General features: G+C 31.3%; 1 protein-coding gene across 3 annotated transcripts; it reads left to right on the top strand.

Annotated features, from left to right (window-relative positions):
- Window positions 1-102: 102 nt before the first annotated feature.
- Window positions 103-24010, top strand: LOC105836587 (transmembrane protein KIAA1109). 3 transcript variants are annotated; one of them, XM_036292246.1, is made up of 51 exons: window positions 103-318; window positions 843-1155; window positions 1228-1371; window positions 1468-1790; window positions 1903-4172; window positions 4270-4556; window positions 4940-5243; window positions 5338-5529; window positions 6057-6426; window positions 6506-7000; window positions 7121-7379; window positions 7712-8047; window positions 8191-8267; window positions 8350-8683; window positions 8766-8947; window positions 9024-9252; window positions 9319-9707; window positions 9804-9965; window positions 10063-10188; window positions 11131-11269; window positions 11745-11987; window positions 12393-12646; window positions 12783-12812; window positions 12897-13200; window positions 13310-13705; window positions 13792-14289; window positions 14368-14783; window positions 14910-15348; window positions 15428-15675; window positions 15825-16522; window positions 16602-16762; window positions 16879-17087; window positions 17391-17620; window positions 17689-17907; window positions 17996-18067; window positions 18130-18285; window positions 18367-18546; window positions 18868-19069; window positions 19150-19532; window positions 19613-20010; window positions 20123-20446; window positions 20541-20852; window positions 20936-21128; window positions 21257-21486; window positions 21557-21841; window positions 21918-22106; window positions 22199-22405; window positions 22754-22777; window positions 23278-23408; window positions 23509-23714; window positions 23791-24010. In XM_036292246.1, the coding sequence occupies exons 2-51, from the start codon at window positions 903-905 to the stop codon at window positions 24008-24010; spliced, it is 14928 nt and encodes a 4975-aa protein (XP_036148139.1). In that variant the 5' UTR covers window positions 103-318; window positions 843-902. The 3 variants fall into 3 exon arrangements, with proteins under 3 accessions (XP_036148139.1, XP_012536167.2, XP_036148140.1); XM_012680713.3 differs by having other exon boundaries at window positions 5338-5655; XM_036292247.1 differs by lacking the exons at window positions 103-318; window positions 843-1155; window positions 1228-1371; window positions 1468-1790 and having other exon boundaries at window positions 3979-4172; window positions 4257-4556; window positions 5338-5655.
- Window positions 24011-24392: the final 382 nt, after the last annotated feature.

The raw sequence follows: 24392 nt of genomic DNA, 5'->3' as shown, positions 1-24392 counted from the left end.
TTGCAAACATAGCTTGTAATAGTTCTAAACACACAAGTATTGATGCTGATGGCGGCAGTAGACAATAATTTTTGTATTTCAGATTTCTCTCTTGCTAAACATATATTTCGACGCTATCATACGGACTTACCTTAACAATACATTGGTCAAGTATACGCGTTAAGTATGGAGTGGTTATTATGCGTATCACTTTTCGTTGATGACAGTTCTCTCTCCAAGATTATTACAATGATAACATTATTATAATGACAATTATTATAAAAATCTGAATGGCACAACAAAATGTCAATGTGCTTTATATCCGACTATCTAGCAAAGGTAAATCGTTAAAATTCATTTTTGCATTGGAGAAGTAATCATTTTTTCCGTAGACGAGATCGTTGCAATCAATTATTTTGCACGAGAGAGACATCAAGAAATTTTTGTTATATACATATGTGCGAATGAATTTATTGAATATACCTTTAAACATACAACATTTTGTTTCTTGTAATATCAAATGTTTCAATAGAATTTAACATTTTGAATCAGTTTTGATACTTGCATGTCTTAAAAAACATTAGATGAATGAATTATATAGACAAATATTGTACTCGATTGAATTATAATTGAATTTTTTTACAACTATATAAAAATGTATAGGTTAGGTTAGGTTAAAAAGAGAAATAAATGAGATAATATGAAATTAAAGTATATAGAGATTGATTTATGTTAAATAATGTAATAAATTTCAGAATTATTTTTTATAATTTGTAAAATACTAAATAATTACATTTATTAAATGATATATTGCATACATATAAATTGTTACTAAATATATTAATAGATTTTTATTGTTTCAGTATATAAAATGCTGTGAATAGTAGTTTCTAATTTAACAGTCAAAAGAAAATAACATTGTCATGGAGGAAAACGAAGTATACAATGCTACAGTCTCATCTTTCTTTGGGATTGAATCGGCATTTTGGAATTATTCCGATCATGTCATCTTGGATGATCTTAAAATGGATAGCAACCTTATATGGTTGCTATGTTCATTAGGATTTGCCACATTCTGGATTGTTTATATCACTTATTATAATAGTAGAGTGGCTGGTTATATATTGACAAAGTTGTTAAATCGATTTGTTATTAGAGACGGATATGTTAAAGTTGGTAAGAGCATTGTATGATTAATAGAGAATTTAAAAGCTATCTTAAAATATTTATTTTACTTTACTCACACAGGATCTTTCACACTAAGTGCTTTAAGTGGAAAAATAATGTTTAGGGACATAGTTTATATTACAACAGATTATAGTTTTAGAATTCAGGATGGTTGGCTCATATTTAGGTGGTGGAGAAGTTATGTTCCTAAAGATGTATCAGAAGGTATTTTTCTTAATACATACTTGAATGTAATAATTAAATATAAATTTTGGAATCAAAGTAAAAAATAACACTACATTGAAAAAATCTATATTCTAGATCTTTCACATTCTGACACACGGCTATCAGTTATGTTAAATGGCTTTGAGTTACATGTTTACAATCGCTGTCAACTTTATGCACAATTAGAGAAATCTTTTGGTCTTACACCACAAATGTTTGCCAATGAGGAAAGTCATAATATAAATAGTGATGATCTGGATGGGGAATCTATAAATAATGCAGCTAATGAAAATCGTCATTCACAAATTAATGCAATGGATGTATCTCGTCATGTGGATAACATCAGAAAGAAAGAAGCTCATGTGATTGCACGTACTTGGAGAGATTTGATACCAGTTATTAAACTAGATATTTGCACAGTTAGTAACAACAAATTTATTCTATTTGACCTTCTATTTTTGTTAATTCTGTTTTAGACTTGTGCACAAATAAACTTTTAAAACATTGCTGCCATGTTTTTTCTTTTTATAGGGAAGACTGGTATTTGGTAATCGTTTAGTACCAACTACATTATCAATAACAGTGGAGGAGGCACATTTTGTATATTCTACAAAACCGGCAGCATCTAGACATGATCATTTTATGCATTTTACCAAGTGTAAAGCTGAGAACTTTAAAGTTATTTTGGCTCCTAGCCCAAAGTATACTGGAATGGTTGACGATCCACCCAGATACATGGGAGAAGGTTTTGTTATTCTAAGTTCAAATAATATGGAAGTTTATTATTATATGGATGAACCTGGCGTTGTACCGGAACATCCTGAAATGATTCAATTAGTGAATGGAGACATGGTTGAGGCAATGCCTCCTATATGGGGTATTGATATTAAGTGTGGTAAGGGCACAGATTTCAGTTATGGTCCTTGGGCTGATAGGCAACGAGAGCATTTATTTAAATTCTTCTTTCCTAATGATTACCAACCATTGAAAATTACAAAATTGCCTAAACCAGGAGATAAAAGACAAGTTCAATCGTTTGACATTAGGTTATCAACATTGAATGAGGCAACAATTGATATACTTTTTAGCAAAAATAGAGAGACAAATGCTGTTCATGTTAATGTAGGACCAGGATCATATTTAGAAATTACAATGCCATGGATAGTATTACAAGATGGTTATACTGCAAAGATAACGGGCCAACTTCTACATTTGGAAGCTACATCTAGTCTACAGTATCGGAGTCTAGTTGAGAGTGAAACCTTAGAATTTGGAGTAAAATGCCATTATCCCATTAAATGGAACGATCATCAAGAATGGACGTTGAATTTAACTGGTTGTAAAGCAACTGCTAATTTAGTTTATTCGCATAAAGACTTTTTTCAAGATATGATCAATGATTGGGCGAGTAAAGCGAGACCTGACATTCTACACTTTGTTCCATATACTTGGAAATTTAGTTTACTTTTGAAAGAATTTGAATTGATTACGCTCTGCAATGAATACAATTGGATCGATTGCTCGTCTCAGAACCAAGAAAATGCGCACATTGCTTTTTGCGGAGAGCTTTTCGATCTGTCATTTGATCTTCCATTTGTAGATTTTCTACCTGTCACAATACCCTTGCGTTTCTGGATTCAAGGAGAAAGCGTCGATCTTTTGTTCTATTTGCCAGAAGTTAATACTAATCGTGTCATTTTATTAGCATTAGATAAAAATGCAAAAATCATGACGCGCGATGGATCTCACAAGCATTTGCATGAATTGAATAAAGGCAAGAAATGGAGAAATTTTTGTCAAAAAGAGTCAGGCTGGGTTAATTGCTGGTCTGTGCCGATTGTGGCATTAAGTATTAATTATACTTATCATTTATGCCCACCTTTAGGCCCTACTCCACAAGCTAATATAACTACTCCAGAGAAAGAAGAAATTCTTTTGTCTCCTATGCGAATACCTAAATGTAGAAAATCGCCAGGCTTGCAGTGGGCAAGAAGTGGTGCACAGAAATTTGATCCGCAATCTATAGCGCCTGATAAAGTTAGTTTAGAGCTTGAAATCGGGCCATCCATATTAATTTTATATGGATCTTTGCTGAAAAATTTCATACATTTGAAAGAGAATTTATTTGGAGATTATCAAATGTTTACCGATATGCAACAAAGTAGAAACACTGTAAACACAGAAAAAAATAAGGATAAAGATGTACAAAACAGCAGTATCGAGGCATCCACGGAAGATGAAGAAATAAGATCTAAACCGTTCGATCCGAGAGATTATAGACCATTAGAAGTGACTGTTGGTGTTACTATGCACGACATTCAAGCTCATCTAATAAAGAATTGTAATGAAGATGATCCACCATGTCCAGTTATACTTCTAGAACGTTTCGGATTTGAAATGAGAAAGGGTTATAAGGAAACACAACTTCAGTTATTGCTTTCTCCTGCCATTGCTTTAGTTACAGACAACATAACAAGATCGAATAAAGAACATCATCTGAATCAGGGACATTTGATGTTGAGTGCACTGCAAGTTAGAGGTCATGCTATGTTTAGCAATGAAGGAAGAAGTTTGGATCAAGAAACATTAGAGTATGCATGGCTGATCGAAGTGCAATTGGGCAAATTAAGCGGGAAGATCACTTCTCCTCAATTACATCATTTTGTTACATCATTAGAGACATTCTTATTAATGGCCAAAAATACCGAGAACAGTTTACGTCCACCTAATTTACCTTTCCAATGCCATCATGGTCTTGCGCCACTGCAGTGTCCAGAGAGCGATATCGATAAACATTATAGGTATATCTTATGTCTTTTACACTAAAAATGATAATAGACTAAAAAATTATTTATCATCTTTATTATTATTGTTGTTAAATAAAGTCTCATGTGACAGGTGTCCAAGTTCTGAAGATATAAAATATAGAATGACAAGATTGTCCATAGATGCTGTTGATTTATACTTACAAGAAGTAGGTACTGCTATACAATTTTGGATATCTCCGATTCGCGTTGCTACTTGTAATCTTCATGGATATCAAGTAAAGTCGGGCGTTACCGCTGTTTTACCTACAATATCTATTCGGCAGTTTGTGTCTGCTGCAGATTATTTTGCAAATACAAGTAATACTAATACAACTGGTAGTGGTAGATCGCATAATAATGCAAGCAGCCGATTGTCAGGTATTTTTCTATTGTTAAATTTTTTCACTCTCTGCAGAGGAATTACCCTGGATTTCACTCAATGATTTATTCAAATAAGATCTATTACCTAGGTCAATGAGAAACGGTTGTATTTCTCAAAAAGTTTTTGGGTTTTGATAAAATATTCTAGTATACTCTTTGACAACATTTAGAAATACAATAATTATACAATTATATTATTTGAAACGTTTTTTAATTTTTTTTTTACATTGTCAAATTTGAGGCCGAATCAACCGAAATGTTCGAAGTCAAAAAATTGTCTAGGTTCTTCAATCCCTACGTTGTCTGCGGAAAGTTAAATGTTAATATTTAAATTTTTAATAAAATATTTGGTAAATATATTTTTTACATATGTGTAACAGGTGATGGTTCAGATATATGGCTTGAGGTAGGCTCAATATCTCTGGGTCCAGTTGTTCTAGAAGCTGCAATTTCTCTTCCAACTCCAGAACACAATTTACACTTAGTACAAAATAAATATTTAAAAATGCACGATGAAGCAACAAAACGTTTGTGGTTTCTTTGGCCACAAGAAAGTGGAGTAAAAGCAACGAAATGTGGTTGTATAGGAGGTTGCGTATTTTTTGGCAATAACCGTAACGGACCAAGATTTTTCAAACCAAGCTACCATGATCTTCAGGATGGTATTAATATCGCTGCCTATAGGTGGATATTTATTTTTATAAATTAAACATGCTTATTGATTGATTTAGTAGTGATTTATCATATTTTTTTAAATATAAATTATGTTTATTTATAGAATTCATGAATCTGGTAAAGAGAAAGGATTTGGACAGTCCATTTTGCATGATGGGCAATTGATATTCCACACACCACCATATAGCTTGCAAGATATATCTTTGCAAGATGTATGTTATTCTACGACAGGATTGAAAGTAACAGTCAATCAGGATGGTTCACAAATTCTGAAGAAAAGTATTGAACGTCCAAGGTCTGTGACCGATCATAATAAAGAAGAAAATAATAGTACAAAATTAAACGTTACGTCTGCAAGTCCATTGATATCTAGTGGAGATAGGAAATCGTTGGACAGAAGATTTTCTTATACATCGATGCGGTAATCTTGGGAATTTGCAGTAGCTTTTTCAATTATTTAAATATTAGATAAACAATTATTTTATTTTGTGATATTGTATGATTTAATTGAAATATTATATTTAGTATTTTATAACCTATATTTAAGTCTTTAAGTCTTTAACGTTAAAATTAAAATAGTACTATTTACCGCATAAGTTGAATGATGCATAAATAATTGAATTAAAAAATAAAGCGTATATAAAAGTTGTCCATATATATATATATATATATGGACAACTTTTACATACGCTTTATTTTATACATATATGTATTTTATACATATATTTTATACATATATATATATATATATATATATATAAAACGAAAATTATAAATTCTGTCTTTTGTATCTAAGTGTAATTATATGATTTTTTGTTGCAGTGGGCCGAAAGATGTGCCATATTCTCGTTTAATTGATGCTAGCCCTGTAGCACAGTTACCTCAAAAATTAGATTCTGATTCGAAACTAAATGCAGAACGCAGTAAATCTATCTTAAGTGTACCAGAAATTGAAACTGCACCCAAAAGTAGCATATCTGATTCGAAATTGGCCGTAGATTATTTTACTGCAACAGAGAACGTAGAAACACTTGAATCAAACAGTCCACAATCTTTGCCTACAGTTCCAACTGAATTTAATCTATCTACATCCGCACGATCGACTATAAGAGACAGTAAAGAAATGAATGTATCGGATTCTCATCATTCATTATATGCAAGAACAAATTCGGAAGAACGATTAAAGCAGGAGGTAGAATATAAAAAAGTATTTCTTATGTGTATGACAAATTTTAACTATTTTATTTATTGTAATCGTTTTACATGTACAGGTACAACGTACAGTATCTATGTCGTCTGAAAATCATTCGGAAGCCTTTTATTCAGCCGATGAAGATATGAGTCACGGATTAAGCGGAAGTCGAACGTCTAGTTTACGTCAATCCATCGTCGGTTCTGGCTGTGTTTTAAACCGTAATGACAGTATAAAGAAAAAATTTTCGTCGGACTTATCTATTGTTGAAAGCTCGGCTAACGTAAATATCTCGGCGGATAAAGCGCATACGTTAGAAAGAGCAAAGACACAAATATTAAATACAAAGAGAAGTCCCAGGATTAATAGAAATACTAGTTTTCAAAATAAAATTGATCAAACTGAAAATGGTTTGCAAGATTCATCAGATAGCCATTCGGTATCATCTACCAGTTTTATTTCCGCTGTATCCTCGCAAGAAGATGTCACACTTGTAAATTTGCACATGCAAGTGAATAAACCGATCGTAGATTCACCATTATTGATGTCGAGTTATGTCAGTCATTTAACACAGGTATTTTTGTATTAACTTGAATTCAATTGTGTATTAATATTTTTCTTAATAGATTTGTTAACCAATAATTATATTAATACCTAACAGTATGTATAATTACACATAATAAAAAAACATTAGGTTCGTTGCTCAAACTGGAATCAATCGTCATTACCTGCGGGTGGTGATGCATTTACTACTCCTATATTTCAACGTGCGGAAGATGGTAGATTAGTTTACGTTGGTGGACGATATATACCAAAACTTGAAACTGTCACGGAAGGTTTTACATCATTAAAAATGGTGACACGTTCTGACGGCTCGCCTGTTGCAAGTTCATCTAATAAAACACCTACACATCCTTACTTATGGGACGATATAACCCTAAATCAAACGGAAGGTATAGTAATTGTCTATTTAAATATAATTAATTGCATATTTAAACACCCATAAAAATGTTTTGTTGATGTAAATAGATTTCTCAATGTCACAACTAAAATATATTGCTAATTTTGTGTACCTGTTAGAATTTTTATATATAAAATTCGCAAATTCTGCTTCTGTTAGTGGGATTAAGTGCAATACATATGCATTTCACAATATTTATTAATTATTTATGTCATCTACCTCAGTTAATTTTTACAATTTTTCAAGATAATTTTTTTGAGTTTTCAAGATAAATTTTTAATGAGTGAATATGGTTTCAAGAAAAAATCTAACTTATATATTTAGGTGAGGAAGATAATGCGATGCACAATGAGGAGGAATTATTAGCAATATTGCACGAAACTGGACTACGCACAACGGTTATTGTTAAATTCAAAGGCGATGTCGATATTATGTTAAGTCCTATGATTCTGGAATCACTTCAGCGATTTATTGATAGTATTATACCAACCTTGGCCAGTTTACATCCATTGACAATCTTGAATCACCTTCATAACGAATGTATAAGCAAAGTAGAGAATGCAAATATTTTAAAACAGGATCAAAGTTTATCGTATTGGAGTCAAGTTCAAACTAGTTCAAAACGATCTACTGCAGAAAGGAATCTTAAAAATGGGCAAGGTAATGACGAATGTTTGTTTTTACAATATATTTTTCCATATGAATGAAAGTAGTTTGTATGTATGTATTCATGCATGTACGTATGTATGTATATATGTATGTATGTACATACATATGTTATATAATTTGTTTATTTTTAACAGGTAAAGTTGCACTGCAAACAAATGTCTATGAAGAAAGTATTACGACGCAAATACAAGGCAGTATTATCTTACCAAAGGTAACAATAATTTTATATAATAAATGATAATTTTCTATGAATTTCTTATTTACATATTCTTTACATTTAAAATCTTTTTCAGTTAAATCTAACATTGTTACAAGCATCCGTCGTTGAAGAAATTATCTCGTTCTCTGCATTAGAAAATATTCGAGACTTGACATGTGTATCGCTGTTTGCGATTTGTCTCGACGATGTCACTGCGAGATTCTATTTAGGAAAACAAGCTCGAGAAGTTGTTCAAACTTTTCATAAACCGGCAGCATTACCAAATCAGAAGAAGGTAAACAAAATCAGTAAAGCATTTTTATCTGGACATCAAACTACTGCAGTAGTAGCTGATGTGGGAGGAGAAACGGTATATATAGAAACATCGGAGAAACAGCAAGAAGAAATTGTAGTAACTTTAAATATCGGTATATAAATAAATTAATTAATTAATGTTTATACGTATGTACATATTCTATATATACATTGTAAAATTTTATTTTTTGATAGGTAAAGCACATTCTCAATTAAGAAGACTAAGAAATGAATCTTCAATATTGAAGGATGCAGTGATAACTGCTATACCTGCACATTATTCGAAAGTATTATTTACCTGCACAAGAATGACGTCGCCATTAAAATGTGTTGATTATTATTTACATTATTTAATGGACGAAAAAGAAAAGCAGAATGTATGTAGATTGTTTTTTAAAATATTATTTTAATAAAAATTATTTTACTACATATAACACTTTATATACATTTTAGAAACAGACTGGACCACCACAAGCTACTGAAGAATTTACTATGGGATGCGGAGAAGATAGATTGGGATTTATTATGTTTGAATGTGGTTTTGAAGGAATTAAATTGAAAGTAGTAAAAAGGTCTCAATTTGAAAAAGGAGAAAACGGCGACAGTGACAAAAAGAATGAGGCTGAAGTATTTTGCACAGACAGTGTTAAAAGTCAAGACGAATTAGATAATAATACCGCTGGTAAAAAAACTATGATTAAATGATATCGCATCAATATTTTGTTTACTTAGTTTACTCTACTTTTAGCATCAGCAGCAATTACTACAGAGGCAGAAACAAAGCCAACAAATGCATCTGCTGGCACTCAAATGAATATGAGCACTACATGCACCAGTCTTACGTCCAAAGTGGCAAACGGCAATACTGTATCGTGTGTTATTGAATTGAAGACGGTATGGTTTAATTTCGCTGCACCTCCACGTACTCCAATAACAAGAAAGATCGATTACACAAGATTAGATTGGAATTTACTTAGTACGGCATCGCCAGCGATAAATGCATGGATGAATCCCAGTAACAAATTTGCAATTCGTATCGTTCATATGTTTAGAACAATGTATCGAAGATCTACCGCAATTGTTGCTTGCCTTATGGCAGAAGCATTGGACGTACAAGGAATACATATGCCTTTAAAGGTATGTAATAAGTTTTGATACAACTACAATGAAAAAAATGTTTTCTGTTAGTTTTTATTAATACTAATTAATATTAATTAATTTTTTTATATACAGAGTCGTTATGGAAGATTAACACCTTTAGCGAAAACATTGCAGGAAGATCCTTCCTGTCAATTATGTACTATATTGCAGAATTATGTTTTATTATCTGAAATTATAAATATTGAAGCTAATTTAAAAGAATCTGATTTACCACTTCTGTCTACACTTCGACAGGTAATGATCATTAAAACAATTGATGTATGTCTTTATCAAATATGAAATTTGTATCTTTATTATTATTTTATGAATTTTATCTTTTTATATTATATAGGGTGTCATTGTATTAAGCAGACAATGGAAGAATGTACTTTACACGCCATTATTATTGGAGCATAATTACAAAACTAAACATGTTAAACCATTAAACGTTACATTTGCCGTATCAGATCCTGATGAGGTAAAATATTGTTTACATTTTATAAAAATTGAAAATTATTAATAAATATACAGTGGTTATGATTTGATTCTCAATTTTTTCGAAGATATTGACAAAAACATATGGTATTAAAACACACACACACACACAAAGTATTAAAAAATTAATAGATTTATATAAAATAAATAGATTTAATAATCTATAATAATAATGTATAAATTATAATAACTTTTATAAATTTCATATTGTCATAATATCTAAGGTATCCAGAAGTTATTAATAGGAAAAGCATAATTTGCTAGAAACTTGTTCTTTCAGCAAATAAATAAGACAGAAGTGGAAGAAGAAATCAATGTAAAAAGGAGTAAGAATCCTTTGATATAAAAAATATTTTTACGAAACTTGTGCATTGTGTAAAATATAACAAAAATAGTTTTACATAATTTTTCTTAAAAATAAACTATTAAAATTTTTAACGCTTTAAAATACTTCTTGCAAAAATGTTATTAAATAACAGCTAAGAAATGTGTTATATACGTATATATGCTTTTAATAAATTGTAATATATGTTGCAATATGCAATTTCATGTTTTATACTTTTAGATTACACACACACACACACACACACACACACACACACACACACACACACACACACACACACACACACACACACACACTCTCTCTCTCTCTCTCTCTCTCTCTCTCTCATCTCCTCTGCTCCTCTCTCTATCTCTCTCTCTCTCTCTCCTATCTCTCTCTCTCTCTCTCTCTCTCTGTGTGTGTGTGTGTGTGTGTGTGTTTTATATGTTATCATAGGTGCAGGTGCAGCAAAGCTTGCAAAATATACATATATGTGATTATTCAATAATTTTATGCAAAATTATTTTGTCCTTTATTAGAATTTGGCTTTGTTAAAGGCACTAAAAATTATTTTGAGTCTTAGTTTGCTGATACTTATAGGAAAATCTGTTGACGGATGGGGAGGGTAGTGCAGGAGATGTTGATGATCAAGAAGTGACAGATGAATGTGCTATGCTCATCCACACGGACCATATGCATAAACATATACATATCAAAAGTGGACAAGATAAAACATCAGGTATTACAAATTACACAGCAAAACATTACACAGTAGCGTTTTACAATTTTTTACTGATAATCACAAGATACTTAAAACAGAAAGCCATTTTTATAATAATTAAATGATTGAAGTAATATACATAATAAATGGAACAGTTCAAATTGTTTGTATATATCTGTGTATTATGCTATGTATTATTATGCTATTATTTTATAAATTATAACAAGAAAAAATAATATATCTTTTTGAAAAATGAAATATATTAATTACAGACTATATCCATCATTAAAATTCTATCTGAAATCATTTTGCTATCAATGCTTTTACTAACCATATGTATATAAATGCTTATATATGTTTGCTTAGAAACACCTCTGTTTCCTATTGCTCTGAAAATTCTGTTCTTTAGTAACCGATTAGCTTGTTAGTCACGTAATTAACAAACATAATATTACCTCATACAAATGTCTTGGCTTCATGTGGAAATGATTAGGTATGTGTGGTGATGGTTTGACGGTTCCTGTAAGCTCTCCTCGCGGGAAAGATACGACCCCTATAGCAACACCGGTTCCAGGCCCGGATTCATTTTCCTCTCCTTCTCCACCCGTAGCTCTTCCAAAGAGAGGAAAAACGTTACAACCAACGCAAGTGCCTGCTAGTACACGTGCAAGTATCGTTTTTCCCTTACTCACCAGCGGTGGGTTATTCAGTCAAACACGAGAACCAAATAACATAAGTAAGTGGACGGTGAATGAATTGTTTCATTTTCTTTAATAGCTAGTAATTTGCAACTTAACTTTATTTTGAGATAGCTTTATTTTGAGATAATTGGAATAATAATAACAATTAAACTTTTGTGCATGATCTCATCTCTTGCATATAAATAAAATATCATACAATTTTGTATGCACTTTTAGTGCATCTTTCTCTTTTAGCAATGCACTTCTAGAGTATTTATTTATTTTTTTGTACGACTTGAGAACTTTGATTATTATTACATCTTACTCTTCAATTTATAGTTATTTTTTAAATTATTAATAATAATATTTACATAATTATTGTTATCAATAATATCTATAAGTATGTAAATATATATGTGTAAAGTTGTCTTTATTTAATTTATAAATTATTTTTATGCCAGGTTATGGAACATTGAGAGAAGAAAAGACTCCACAAATTCATATTTCACATTCACATCAACTTGGTTCTAATCCTAGTATCTATTCCGGAGGTCACGGCAGTCAACGTGGAAGCACTGGTAGTTTAGATCAAATTACATCTCCTACGAGTCATTCTACTAAACCTATAAATACAGGGGAAGATCTGTATAGCTGGATGGCAAAACAGCAAGAATTTATAAAGGATAATGATAAAGGAAATTTGAAAGGAAATTGGGTAAGTCTAATTATACTATCTGAATATATAGTCTTCTGATATTAAAATGTAAGAAATGTTTTTGTGATAATATGGAAAAATTTTTATAAAATTATTAAAAACTTGCTTACTTTTATTTTTATTTTTGCTTATGTAGGTCTTTCGTACAGAACAAAAATCTACAAAGGTATATTTAAAAAGGCGCAATTTTTGTCACTGTAACACAGACATATAAATATGTTAGAGATGAAGTAAAAATATTCTTTTTTAGGATTCAAAAATTAACACTATGACTACTGACGACACTGAAGATTCCGATATACAAAGTGGTGCTTTCCTGTATCCAATGAAAGACTCTCTAAGATTATTGGATGCACATTTGATTTTTGAACCGCTTTTGTCGTCCTTATCGGTTATGCCACAACAAATGTTATCAGTTATTGGATCAGGAAATGTAAATAATATGTCCTCCTTAGATTCATTAGGCTCAAATTTATCTCTTGTAGGCAGTATGGATACTATGCGCATTGATATAGTCGTAAGCGAATTTGGAAAAGTAACAGATAAGAAAAAAAGTAAGCTTGGAAATTATTAAAATAAACTTCTAAAAGAGTCTGTAAATATATAGAATATATTATTTGTAAATAATAATTTTTTTATTAATATTTATTGATATTTATACAGATAACAAATGCCAGCCAAAAAAGGGAGCTAATTCGAAATTTTATCTCGATATACCGCCAGAGACTCCAGCATTTTTATGTGAAAGAATTGGCATAGATATTGATATTAAAAAAATGGCCGATATGACAGTAGATGACATGATACAAAAGCAAAATGTATTATATATATCTAGAGGTCAATTGAAGAAACATACTAGCACAGTGGTTAACATTAGTTTAAATATTCGTTATATAAGCCAACAAGTAAATATGCCTCTCCTCAGATTATTACATCAAATAAGTAATATGTATCAAAATGTTAAAGAGACACAGATGGAATTAAAGGAGCAACAGCCTGAAGAAAAACGTAACACTAATTTAATCGTTGACAACGTTGCGAAAAATGGTTCATCATCAAGTAAATACACTATATTTTATTAATTGTAAATAATTTTGTGTGCAATTTATGTTGTGACAAGTACTAATAGAATAATATTTTTTTAGCATCTGATCTGCAAGAACAGTTTCTTACTGACGGCAAAAAGATTGAAGCACCGTTGCTTCGCAGTAGTTTGGAAATAAATCACTCAAAAACCTTACCAGGTGCAACTGTACGATCTCGACCGCAAAGTTTCGCACAAAAATTACGAAGCACTGGCAAAAGTGTAAAAGGTTATATTAATTTAAGTGAAGGCGTTATTACGCCCAGTTTTGGAGCAAGTCCTAGCGGATCTGGTTTAGATAAATTTACGGACACATGTAAAGATAATGCACATTTAACGCCACGATGCTGGAAAACTATATACTATCTTCTGGATTTATACGCAACTCGCCCGGAAACTAAAACTATTACCCATCGATTTTCGATACCTGCAGATGCAGCGGAGCATTATAAAAGTGGAAAAAAGTACGAGATCTTAAATGAAACCAAAGATGTTGATATTGAAAAAGGGTTGAATGCGGAAAATAGTTCAACGCCAATTCCTCCATCGAGAGAATTAAGTAAGTATAGAATATTATAATCAAATATTAAATATTTTCTTTATCTTTTTAGTTTTAATAATCGAATGCCATTTACAGACATTGTAACAGGCGAAAGAACAAGGTTAATTATTTTTGGCGTTACACGAATCCATAGAACCAGATTATTAGCTACTTTAAGTGGTTTAAAGCTTGAGGCAGAAATTACTAGTCTACACACTAGTCTAACTTGTCGTAAGAAATCGCGGCCTGCAAGTTTAGAATGTAGTATGACTGGACAAATTGGAAGAACCATGATTGTTTTACTGGAAGGTGTTGCCCCTAGTCAACAAACAGTCGTGAAAGTTACCGTCGGAAAATCCCAAGCTTTATATTCCAGCATTACAAGACGACAAAAGGACAAAAACAGCGGTTTATTGACTGTCGGCGCTGTAAACATCGATATACCACAACATCCTGTAGCATTGCATGGAATGATGACTAGAGGTAGCAAACAGTTGTCGTCAACGTTACAGGTAAATATTAATCTTGCAATAATAACATTTAAATTCTTAAGAGAAGCATATGTAAAGGGAGACCCTTCTATCTAACTTTAGAGAAAGAAAAACTTTATCTAAAGAGAAACTTCCATCTTACTTTAGGAATTAAGAGTTACTAGAACTTCATCAAGAATGTCGCGAGGACAACAGCAAGACGATGTAGACGCTGTTCCAGGTAGCCCGCGTCATTACGCGCCAGTTCCTTCTATAGATGTAGAAAAGCCACAGGCTGTGTCTGGTCTTTTGGAACCTATCGTGATGCAGTTTCACATAATACTTCAAAGCCTAAGCATAACTGCGGCATTGTTACCATCTCTTCAAGCTCAGTATAAAATGGATCAGGTGAATAGTTCTGGCATAACGGGCAGCAAAGCTAAATTTACTATAGACTTGCCTCATCATAATTTGAGTTTTACGACGAAATTGCAAGTAACAGAAGCAAATTTACCACCTGAAGCGAGTATTGAATTACCTAAAGTTCACGTTTCGGCCGAATACATTCAAGATGGAAGCAGTAACTTGAATGATAGTAAATTAGCAGGTAAATAATATATGAATCGTGTATAAATATTTTTGTTTTAATGATATTCTAATAAAAAAATATATAATTCTTTTTGCAGATGGTGTCGTATTAAGACAAGGTAGCTACTTGAGTGCAACTGCAGATATTGGAGTGTTTGAGCATTCTTTGACGACAGATCTTTTAAATCATTTGGTGTTTGTACAAAAAGTATTTATGAAAGAAGTAAACGAAGTAGTACAGAAAGTTTACGGAGGCGAAAAACCAGTACCTTTGTGGCTCGAAGACGATGAATCAACCAATTCTACTTTGAAACGAATTTTATTTTCACTAATTATACGTATTAAGGTAAGAAATCTTTTATAAAGTTTTATTTATTCTGCTTTGTCGGAGATTTGTAATCAATCTCTATGAACTTGAACTTATTGATTTATAATAGTTGCTCAACTCCAAAAAATACTTTCTATCACAAAAAAAGGACATAATTTTTTTTACAGAGGATTCAATTGACTGCAACAACTCCGACAAATTCGGCAGTGCGATTAGAAACCGGCGCAGTAGAATTCCAATTATCTAACAGAGTGCAAAATGTTTCTGGAGCTACTCAGCCTAATCCTTACATGAAATTATTTGGCAAAGCACAAGTTGATATTAATTTAAGTTTGGGACAATTACTAAAGAATGTATTATTTGAAGAAGCAGAGCCTGAATTTCAACAATTTGCTTTTTTTAATACTAGAATAGGACTACGAAATGCATTTCAAGAAGAAATGGTACAGGGCGAAGATAAGGAAGTAGTTTTAATTACTTTAAAACGTCCACTAATCTATATACAACCGATAGCTATTGATAAAGCTATACTCGTTTGGTTAAATTACAAAAATGCATATGAATACTGGAATGAAAAACGATCTAATTTAAATAAAGAGGTATTAACTGCTACTCAACAAGTATTTGAAAAAGTTCCATTTGGCCAGCTGACGAGTCAGCTCAGCGCGCCTCATCTTGGAACATTATTTTTGCAATTGACAGTCGATGATATGGGTATATGTATACCACTTAATCCTTTACCACCAAATAATTTGAGATTAAACAGAGGTCTTTATGATGGAGAATCGCGAGGGGCTGTTGTGGTAACACTTGAAAATACAAGCATATCTGCTTGTAGTAGCGGTAGTTTAGTTAGTAAGGGAAGGTATGTATATGTATCTACAATTGTTTTATTTATAAACTCTTGATATTTATATTTTAAATTGTATTTTTGTTTTAATTAGATTTGTAGGATTATGTTTGAGATTTGCGGAAGACTTTGAAACTTCTTTGGATGATTGGAAACCAGATATGACCGATAGTAATATAATGAACTTATGTGTTGTGTCAGAAGGCACTTACGAAGTGTGTAGTAGGACTATCGCTCAAAAACAAGATAAATCTGGTATAATTTGCATATTTAATGAAAAGAATTTTTAGAAGCGTATAAGAGTCAATAAATAATCATATATACTTTCTCTTTCGTACAGAAATTTAAGAAAATAATTAATTCTTTTCTAGATAATGCTAAATGGATCTTAAATGTTCAATGGCAAATGGAAGGAGTTGATATTCACCTTGACGTTAATGTAGGACAACAGTTGTCAGCTCTTGGACATACATTAACAATGCTAACTGGTTCTGAAGAAGAAGATGACATTCACATTCCAGATTATGACAGTGACGATGGAGATCAACCAGAAAACAGCACTAGCCAGGTTAAGAAAAAAGTATGGTTTAATTAATTTTATTATTTTGCTATTTATACATTTTTGCAATTTTATGCATTATATTTAAGTAAGTAATGTATAAAAAAAAAACACTTCTTATATAAATATATATGTATAAACTTTCTATATAATATATAGTTTAAATTAGATCTTGATAGTAAAGCACATTCAAGTAGTAAACATGTATTCAAGATTATTTTGCAATATTTCTAAATCTTGTTCTTTTACTTTAAAATATCTCAATATATATTATATTGAATTAGCGTAATCATATTTTTTAATTAAAATTAAATGCATTTATAGGAAAGTATATTAATGAAAAAATCAAAAAATTGGACGGACAGTCTTCCAGCATTTATCTTTGATCCTACACTTGATGCAAAAAAAAGATCACAATTAATAGAGAAAGAGATGAATGAACAAGCAAAAATTATAAACGATTTGCGATCATTGGGCGCTTCGCATGGAACAATCGAGCAGGAAATGAAACGTCTACATGAATTAGAAGCGATGGTATTCAAAGATTTTAGAAGGTATGTCCTGAAATAATTTCTTCCTTCATTATTATAATACATTTTGGTTTGTAAAATATGTTTTCCAGGGATATGATTCAAAAGCTAAGAAGACAATCGGTGAAAGCTTCTGGTATTAAGGGTAAATTAGGTCTTGGTAGCAAACCAAATACATATCGTTCAAGATCATTTATCGTACCCTCGCCCACACCTGAACATCATTTAGAAAGTCCAGAAGATATGAATACAGAAATTAATTCAGCAAATTCAGCTAGTTATGAAAGCAGTCCCAGAAGCGGTCCTAGTCGGTATGCATTTGTTTATTTTTTTAAGGTAATTTTAATAAAAAATTATATATATATATAACATAATTAAAAATAAATTATTATTATATAGGTCAGCTTCTTTGCGAGTTAGAGGACTCGGCGGACCACGAGTTACTTTTAGCGATACTCATACAATGTGCAGGTATAGTTGAAATAATATTAACCGTACATAAATATAAATAATTATTTTGATCTTTTTATCAGGCAATCATCTTTACCCAGTGCTAGTTCTGATTTAAGCTTACCAGAGGGGGAATTAGAGTGGCCAGAGACTATTGAGATAGAAGGAGAACGAGTTGAATTGAGAAAAAAGAATAAAGATATTAGTTGTACATCTAGTTATGATAGCATGGAAGGAAAGTATGTATTTTTAATTATTTAAATAAATTATACATATTTATGAAATATTTTGAGCATATTATATTAGCTTTTTTTTTGCAGCGCACCATTACTCGATTCATTTGGAAAAGAGCAAGCTTCATCGACATCTTCGCCATTTATTACATCCCAGAAAACTCAAGAACCTAATATAGATTTTGAACTTGACGTCAAAGTTTTAATTAACAGTGGAAAATGCGTATTACATACAAAAGATCTAGGGAAAGAAGATGAAATTAAACTGTAAGGCCCGGTTCCACAACTCACGGTTAAATTAACTGGCCGATTATTCCATTGGAATTGACCAATCGTATTTGTTAATTTTGCTTAACGACAAATACGATTGGTCAATTCCAATGGAATAATCCCACCATAAAGCCAGTTAATTTAACTGAGAGTTGTGGAATCGGGCCTAAATGATACAAACATATATTTTAATCTATACTAATATTTTCATCTAATTGTTTAAAAAAGATAAATGTTAATCGAATATTAAATTTTTTAATCCCTTAGCGTTTTCTGAAATATAATTTTTATGCAACAAATGTTTTTTTTCCTTTATAGATTAAGTAGAATGAAGAAAGAAAGATCATGTTCTGGTGGTACATTTGAATTTCAACCTGGCAGTCCCAGTAGTAGCAGAAAACATTTAAATAATAAAGAGAAGCCGTCAACAACTAGTACATCTCGATTGAAATATCTGCAGCATACAAGTGTACCTTTAGTAGATTTAACAATTTTTCATATTCCTGGTTTGGATGTTAAGGTAAAATTGCACATTTTATTTAACAATTATCTACTGATATATTTTCGAAACAGTGATATAAAGAAAAAGTTATTCTGCAGGTTCATTACGAATCCAAAACTCTTCCTGAAGAATCTTTGTCTCCACGTGTATCTGCTGAGAACAGTCTATCAAATCCAATTACAATGACAGTGCTAAGAAAATCTAGTACTAAAAAAGCTAGTTTGTTTGCTTGGATGACTCTTCAAAGCATTCCAGAGGAAACTATTATTAGTCCTCATATCCTTGAATTTTTAGAACAAACTCTAGAGCCAATTCCAAGTAAAAATAATTTCCAGAGTAATGTACAAACAAATGCTGGGTTTCTATTAGAAAATACAGAAAATACATCATGGGCTGCGACTGCTGCAAATAGCAATTATGTTTATGCCAGTTTCCCCGTTGATGTCATAGTATATTTTCATATGCAACCGTCTACATTTAGGTATATCGAACATTATATAAATATATTTAAACTTTTAATTTTAAGGAAAATATTTGTTAATAATTTTAATACTTTTATAGATTTTCGTGTTTACCAGTTTCACGAGTAGAGTGTATGCTACAATTACCATCCCTTGATATTGTATTTTCATCGAAACGTGCTGAGGAAGAATTAATAGAATTTCGAGAGTTTAAGTCACAAACAACAGGCAAAGAAATAGGTTCAGCTATCGGTGGATTATCCGTCACAGGTTGTTTAGCGGATTTTTCCGTTTATATTTTTCATCCATACGGTGGGAAGAAAACAGGATTAAAAGAAGCACAATGGTCACCTTTATCCGATAGCGAGAGGAAAGATTCATTGAGCATCAATGTTGAATTTGTAAAATTTCATTTATCAAGAAGCAGAAAATTAAATTTTCAAAGCGAACAGTTTAAAAAGCTTTCGGATACTAGTCGTGCTGTCATACGATTTTCAAGTATGTTTATAATGCAAATCAAAATGTGTCAAGCATTTCAAGTATATTAAGTTATTCAACCATATTTAGCAACTGTTTTAATAAATTTATTTTGTATAATATTAATTTTCAGCAATCATTGATATTGGATCTGCCTCATTTAAATATGATATGCGTCGATTAACAGAAATTCTAGCATTTCCAAAAGCTTGGTATCGACGTAGCATAGTGAGACGTTTGTTCTTGGGTGATTTAAGTTCAGGTGCCGCGTATTCCGAAGGGGATGGAAGTCCTCCGTTAAATCAGGAAGATGCAGTTATGGGTAGCTCTTTATTGAAACATTATGATAGGCATGATCCATTATCAAAAAGCACATCTGAAAGAAGTCCAATATTAAATAGAGAAAAATTAAAACTAACCTTGGAAAGTGATATGCCAAGACCCATGCGATTAAAAGGTATTTGCTTTCATAATAGTTGCAGTAGGAAAAATAGCTGCGTTGACAAAAGTATTAAACTTAAAACTTACATGAAATGTTACTTTTGTATTAGATATTGGAAGAGGCTGGAGTTTTACCACAGACAAACAAGTGCCATCCGAAATCAAATTAAGAGAATCCGCATGGGAAACATTGGTATTATTTGCAGTAAATTTTACACGTCTAAATGTACATATGAATATGGGTAACGTAATGGGCAATGTTAGCTGGATGACAAAGGATTTCAGATCAGATGGAAGATTATCTATTGGTAGTACAGGACATAAAAATTTGTACATAGGTATTGGTTTAGGAGGTTCGAGTTTAGATGCGAAAGGTGGTATAGTTGGTGGGACAATTGAATTAAGTAGAATTGATACTTACAGTGAGTTTTTTAATAATTAATTTTTATTAAATAAAGACTGTCATCATAGAATTTATTCAATATTTCTTTATGCATTGTCACAGTACACATTCGAGAAGAACCTGGGATAGAACCTGATCATACAGTGGGATTGAAATTATTTGCGTTGGAATTACGATTGGATTATATGGGAACAAGTGTGTTAATGTCCCGAGTGTCTTCGTTGGATGTTACTCTTAGAGACGAATGGAAGATTAATCGTAGCAGCAGTGGTGATGCCTTTATGCCAACTCGAAGGTATGTTTTAATTTTAATAAAAGTTAAATGTATTCCTCCAATGACAAGCAAGGAAACAATTTTATTTTGTCAAAATTCAGCGTTGTAAAGTAATATATATAAATATACTTTTAAAAATGTTTGTACAGACCCGCTATCATTTTTATGCACGGTGACTTGGGTTGGGATCAGTTACAAATTATGATCAGTAAGTCAACAACAGCCGATTTGTTGAAAATGTTTTACAAACTGGATGAGTTTTTCAGTCAACAATTTAAGAGTAGCAAACGAGTATTTAGTTCGTTACAACCAAAGCATCAAAGAATGAATAATAGTAGTATTAAAAAAAGACAACAAAAGAAGAGATCTGGTGTTGACGGTAAATTCAAACTATTATTATTTGTCAGCTGTCGTAATGAAAATTATGATGCTAATTAAATTTATTATAGGAGGTCCATGGAATTTAAATCAGACTGCGATATCAGATGCTAGACACCATAGACATTGGCAAAGAGTATTAACTCAAGTAGCTGGTCTTCAGTTAGGAAGCTTAAGGTTTTCTTTACCATCGACTGGTACTGTCCTTGGTGGTACAATGGAACTTCATGGCTGTAATATTAGCTTAGCGTGTTTCCACGGAATTAATTTTAAGAGCAAAAGTTGGGCTTTGTTCTCATTAAAGGAGCCTTGTATAAGTTTCGCTACAGAAGCCCAAGAAATTCCGAGCGTTGAAAGTAATCAATATTAAATAGCTATACAATTTCTACATCAATTTTGTGTTATAAATTCATTTATTTTCTTTACACACAGCGCCAAATACATATGATGTTCATGTCGTACAAACGTTAACCATCAGTCTAGGTCATCAACAGGAACAACACGCAAGGCATCATTCTATGGCAACTGTGTGTAGATTAAGTCGAAGCGTTTTATTTCCACCACAATTTAAATCTTTACAAGAATGGTTTCATTATGCATTTGCTAGTAGTGAGATTGATGGTATGTATCAAATAAAAAAATAATTTTATCATTTTTTTGCTTTTCTCTATAAAATTTTATGTAACTATCTAACTTCCTCTTTCATTACGTAGCAGTAGATAGATTTCCATGTGTTGAGAGGGATAGAGTGGACAGTACATGTGATGGTAATAGTGCATCACGCGGAAGGAGTACATCCGCGACGTCTGGCAAACTGCAAGAACATTCGCACACACGAGAAGTGATATTTGCTTTGCCTTCGTTGCAATTGCATCTAAAAACCGAACATTTACAAACTGCTAGAACACCAGACGTTATAGGTACGTAAATTAAAAAAATCCTGTTCTCAAACGATTACTGCCTAATTTAAATATATGTCTGTGTAATATCAACCGCTTATTTTTATATAAATTAAACGTATAATTTTTTTGTGAGATATAAAAATAAGCTAGATATAAAAATATGATGATGTGAATAGATCGATTCTAATGGTACTATTACGTAGTAGTGATTTTTTAAATAAATATTATGAAATTATATTAGTAAATGTATTGTCAGTATACAAGTCCTTTTTGTTAAGTGACACTAAGCACAAAGTGATATAATGATATTACACGTCTTTTCACTGTGTTAATTACTCTGCAATTGGTTCTTTCGTATATTTTTAGGACTTCCTAAGCATATTTTATATAGTGAGTATGGAATGAAGTTTATTATGTTTGGAATGATAAAAGTAATAGAAATATGTTTAGTGTGCATAAATGTTTAAATAAATGCTTAAGCGATATCTATATATTACAATTTTGTTTTAATAAGTTTTCTAAAATTTTAAGAAGCCCATAATATAATGACAAATAAATTAAAATTTTCAATTTTTTTAATGGCTTATATAGCTATAATTAAACATAATATTAACATAGATAATATATTGTTAATGTAATGTAGCAAAAAGAATACATTTATTTTAAAATTTTTATAATTATTTCATGTAAACAATTAGTAATGTGCTTAAGTGAGCATGAAAAATTAATTTTATTACTTAGGTCTTAGATGTATCTAAAAATATATATCTATGATATATCATTTTGTTAGCCTAAAACTTTAGAATAATATAGTATGTGTAAAAATGTTCAATCTTAAAAATCATTGTGGGAATATTGTAATTATTATGTTCTATTATTTCAATTTACAGGTGAAAAACCATTAGTTGAATGCAGCTTTATAACAGAATTTGAAGATCATATCTTCGTTACCGTTGATGCCGAAGCCTTTTTCTTCCTACATGATCTCATTACGTCATATGTGAAAGAAAAGGAAAGAGTGGTAGGAGTTTTATTAAAAATATATTTAAAATAATTACAAATTTGAATCTTATTTTAATTTGGAGAAAAGTACTTTATTCTTATGAAATTTTATATTATAGCATACAATGCAGAGCATGGGCACGAGAGCGTATAGTCCTGATTCTCAAGAAAGAAAAAATATAAGCACAGGTACAGTTAATATATCTAACGCATCTGTTACTTTAGAGGACGAGAAGAAACGTAAACAGTTTGATCCAGCTGAAATGTTCATAAAAGATTGGCGATCATACAGATGTAAAACATGGCATTTAGAACCAACAGTAAGGTAAGTTATTCTCGAACTGTAATCTCTCTTTGTATCCAAGCCATCTAAAATAATACTATCACAAATTTCTATCAAGGCTACTCTCATGGGCCGGCAAAAGTATAGAGCCTTATGGAATCGATTATATCCTTCAAAAATTGGGATTCTCTCATGCACGAACGACGATACCAAAATGGATACAACGAGGATTTATGGACCCTCTAGACAAATTACTCGCCATTCTTATGTTAAGAATGGTATTAGCCGTTCGTGAAGAATCATCAGATGAGCAAAAAGAATATAAAAGAGAAAAATAATACTAAATTGATTTTTTTTAATAATATACATATGATCTCGTGATATGTATTACAGCGGTGCAATAACTGGTAAGAAAGACATAATACACATCAGTGTTACTTAAGATGCGATAAAGTTTATGCATAAAGTAACTAGCCTATGTATACATTTTTTAATTGTTTGTTTAAAGTAGTTAGATTCTGAAGTAGCTGATATTAGTAACATAATTGAATAAAGAACCATAGTGGTTGATAATAATCGTTCTTGGTAAAGAACTCTCATATTTATATGAAACTCTTATATTTATAAAATTATTCAAATGTATGTGCTACGATATGTGTTTCAGTATATACGTATATATTTGTAAGTGTAATTAATAAAACATAACGACATGTATCCAAA

This window comes from Monomorium pharaonis, chromosome 9 (genome assembly GCF_013373865.1).
Source record: "Monomorium pharaonis isolate MP-MQ-018 chromosome 9, ASM1337386v2, whole genome shotgun sequence".
NCBI lineage: Eukaryota > Metazoa > Arthropoda > Insecta > Hymenoptera > Formicidae > Monomorium > Monomorium pharaonis.
The sequence above is the reverse complement of the archived record's forward strand: the minus strand, read 5'-3'. Positions and strand labels throughout refer to the sequence as shown.